This window comes from Nanorana parkeri, unplaced genomic scaffold (genome assembly GCF_000935625.1).
Source record: "Nanorana parkeri isolate BGI_ZX_2015 unplaced genomic scaffold, ASM93562v1 scaffold3418, whole genome shotgun sequence".
NCBI classification, from domain to species: domain Eukaryota; kingdom Metazoa; phylum Chordata; class Amphibia; order Anura; family Dicroglossidae; genus Nanorana; species Nanorana parkeri.
In genome coordinates this window covers 22,345-23,813 of record NW_017309686.1, presented here as the reverse complement: position 1 = coordinate 23,813, position 1,469 = coordinate 22,345, and the positions used below count along the sequence as shown (strand labels likewise).

General features: G+C 54.3%; 1 protein-coding gene across 1 annotated transcript in view; it reads right to left on the bottom strand.

The window, feature by feature from the left end:
• CLNS1A (chloride nucleotide-sensitive channel 1A) overlaps nt 1-1,060 on the bottom strand; it is an 18,163-nt gene extending 17,103 nt beyond the window's left edge. Inside the window, exons 1-2 of the mRNA XM_018574962.1 lie at nt 864-1,060; nt 462-598 (exon numbers count right to left, since the gene is read on the bottom strand). Of these exons, the coding sequence (XP_018430464.1) occupies nt 462-598; nt 864-985 (259 nt within the window). The 5' untranslated portion in view covers nt 986-1,060. The remainder of the gene's footprint in view (nt 1-461; nt 599-863) is intronic.
• Nucleotides 1,061-1,469: the final 409 nt, after the last annotated feature.

Below are 1,469 nucleotides of genomic sequence, written 5' to 3'. Positions count from 1 at the left end.
CTTGGGACTAGCTCGCCAGACCCCCCCAGGGCTTCCCCAAATCTGCCTGGGAAAGTGTAATTACCATTTAAAGGACAATGTGGGTGGGTTGCTACCTAGGGGGGCAGGTGGGGGATCATAATTATGAATGATACGAGTATGGTAACCCTGAAGGTACAAAACCAATGCAACATGGCTGCATAGGAGGAGGACGTACACATGGCGTCACTGCTGTATACAGGCAGATGGGGAAATCACACATCTGATACTCGTATCCATTGCAGGGGGAGTCTGTCCACAGCAATGGCTGGGCAACTTCAGCTCTCCAGCTGCTGCAAGACTGACAGGTACAGACGTGACTCCCAGAGGCATGCTGGGATTTGTAGTTAAAGCACAGCTGGAAGGCCGAGGTCGCCCACCCTGATCTAGCACAATGCCACAGGTGGCGGCTACAAGTACAGGAGGAAGAAACGTTCACCCACCTGCCAGTTTGGCGTTCACCATGACGTAGAGATGCTCCTCGGGGTAAGCGGCGGTGTCCCTGGAGATGGCGTGCAGACTGATGGAGGGATATTCCAGAGAGAAGCCCAGGCCCAGTGAATTCAGCCATGACAGGCGACTGGAAGACAATGAATATCACACAGGTGAATAAGAGACTTTCCCCCACAGTACATCTACATGTCCTCAGCCTGACTTACAGCATCATTCAACCCTCTCTATGTGAGCCCAGGCCATCCTGGACCCTCCCCCACCCTGTGGTAATCCTGTCACTCTGCTCTCTCCTCCTATCAGCACATCAACTGAGTGGCTCCTTGTGGTGTCTATCTCTCTCCCAGTCTGGGCTCTGATGTACAGAGACTACAACAGGCTGATACCAGGCCTACCTCTCGGCTATGTAGAGCGTGCCTCTCCCCAGCTTCTCCCCGCTCAGCACGGCCTCGGTCTCGTCCTGCTGCCGCCTCACCCCTTCCCCGGGCGGCGAGAAACTCTTCAGCGTGCCGAGCATAGCGCCGCGTCCCCAACCACGTGACCCTCCGACAGCGCGACCTTAAAACCTCTCCCCGGACTCTCCACAGCCAAGTGACAGAAGAGAACACACCGGCCGGCAGCGCGCCAGACTTTTTCTGACAGACACGGACCGGAAGTGACGATCCCCCAACCACGTGACCCTCCGAATGCGTCCTCCCTCTTGCCTCCGAGGACAACCGCGGCCACGCGCCAGTCTGTTTCACAGCCGGAAGTGACGCGTAAAGCCAGGCGGCTGGCCAACCGACTGACGTCACTTTGGTGGCGACGGACGGTAGCCTTAGCAAAGGGAAATTTGCTAAGGCTTTTAACAGCCGGGAAATTAACAGCCGGTCGCTGGCTTTTTAAAATGTTTAAATTGTCGTCTTTTAGGCTTTTAGGTCGTCTTTTGGATGTAAAAAAAAGAATCAGAACGGGCAACAGAAGCTATATATGTGTGTGTGTATGTATGTGTATATATATAT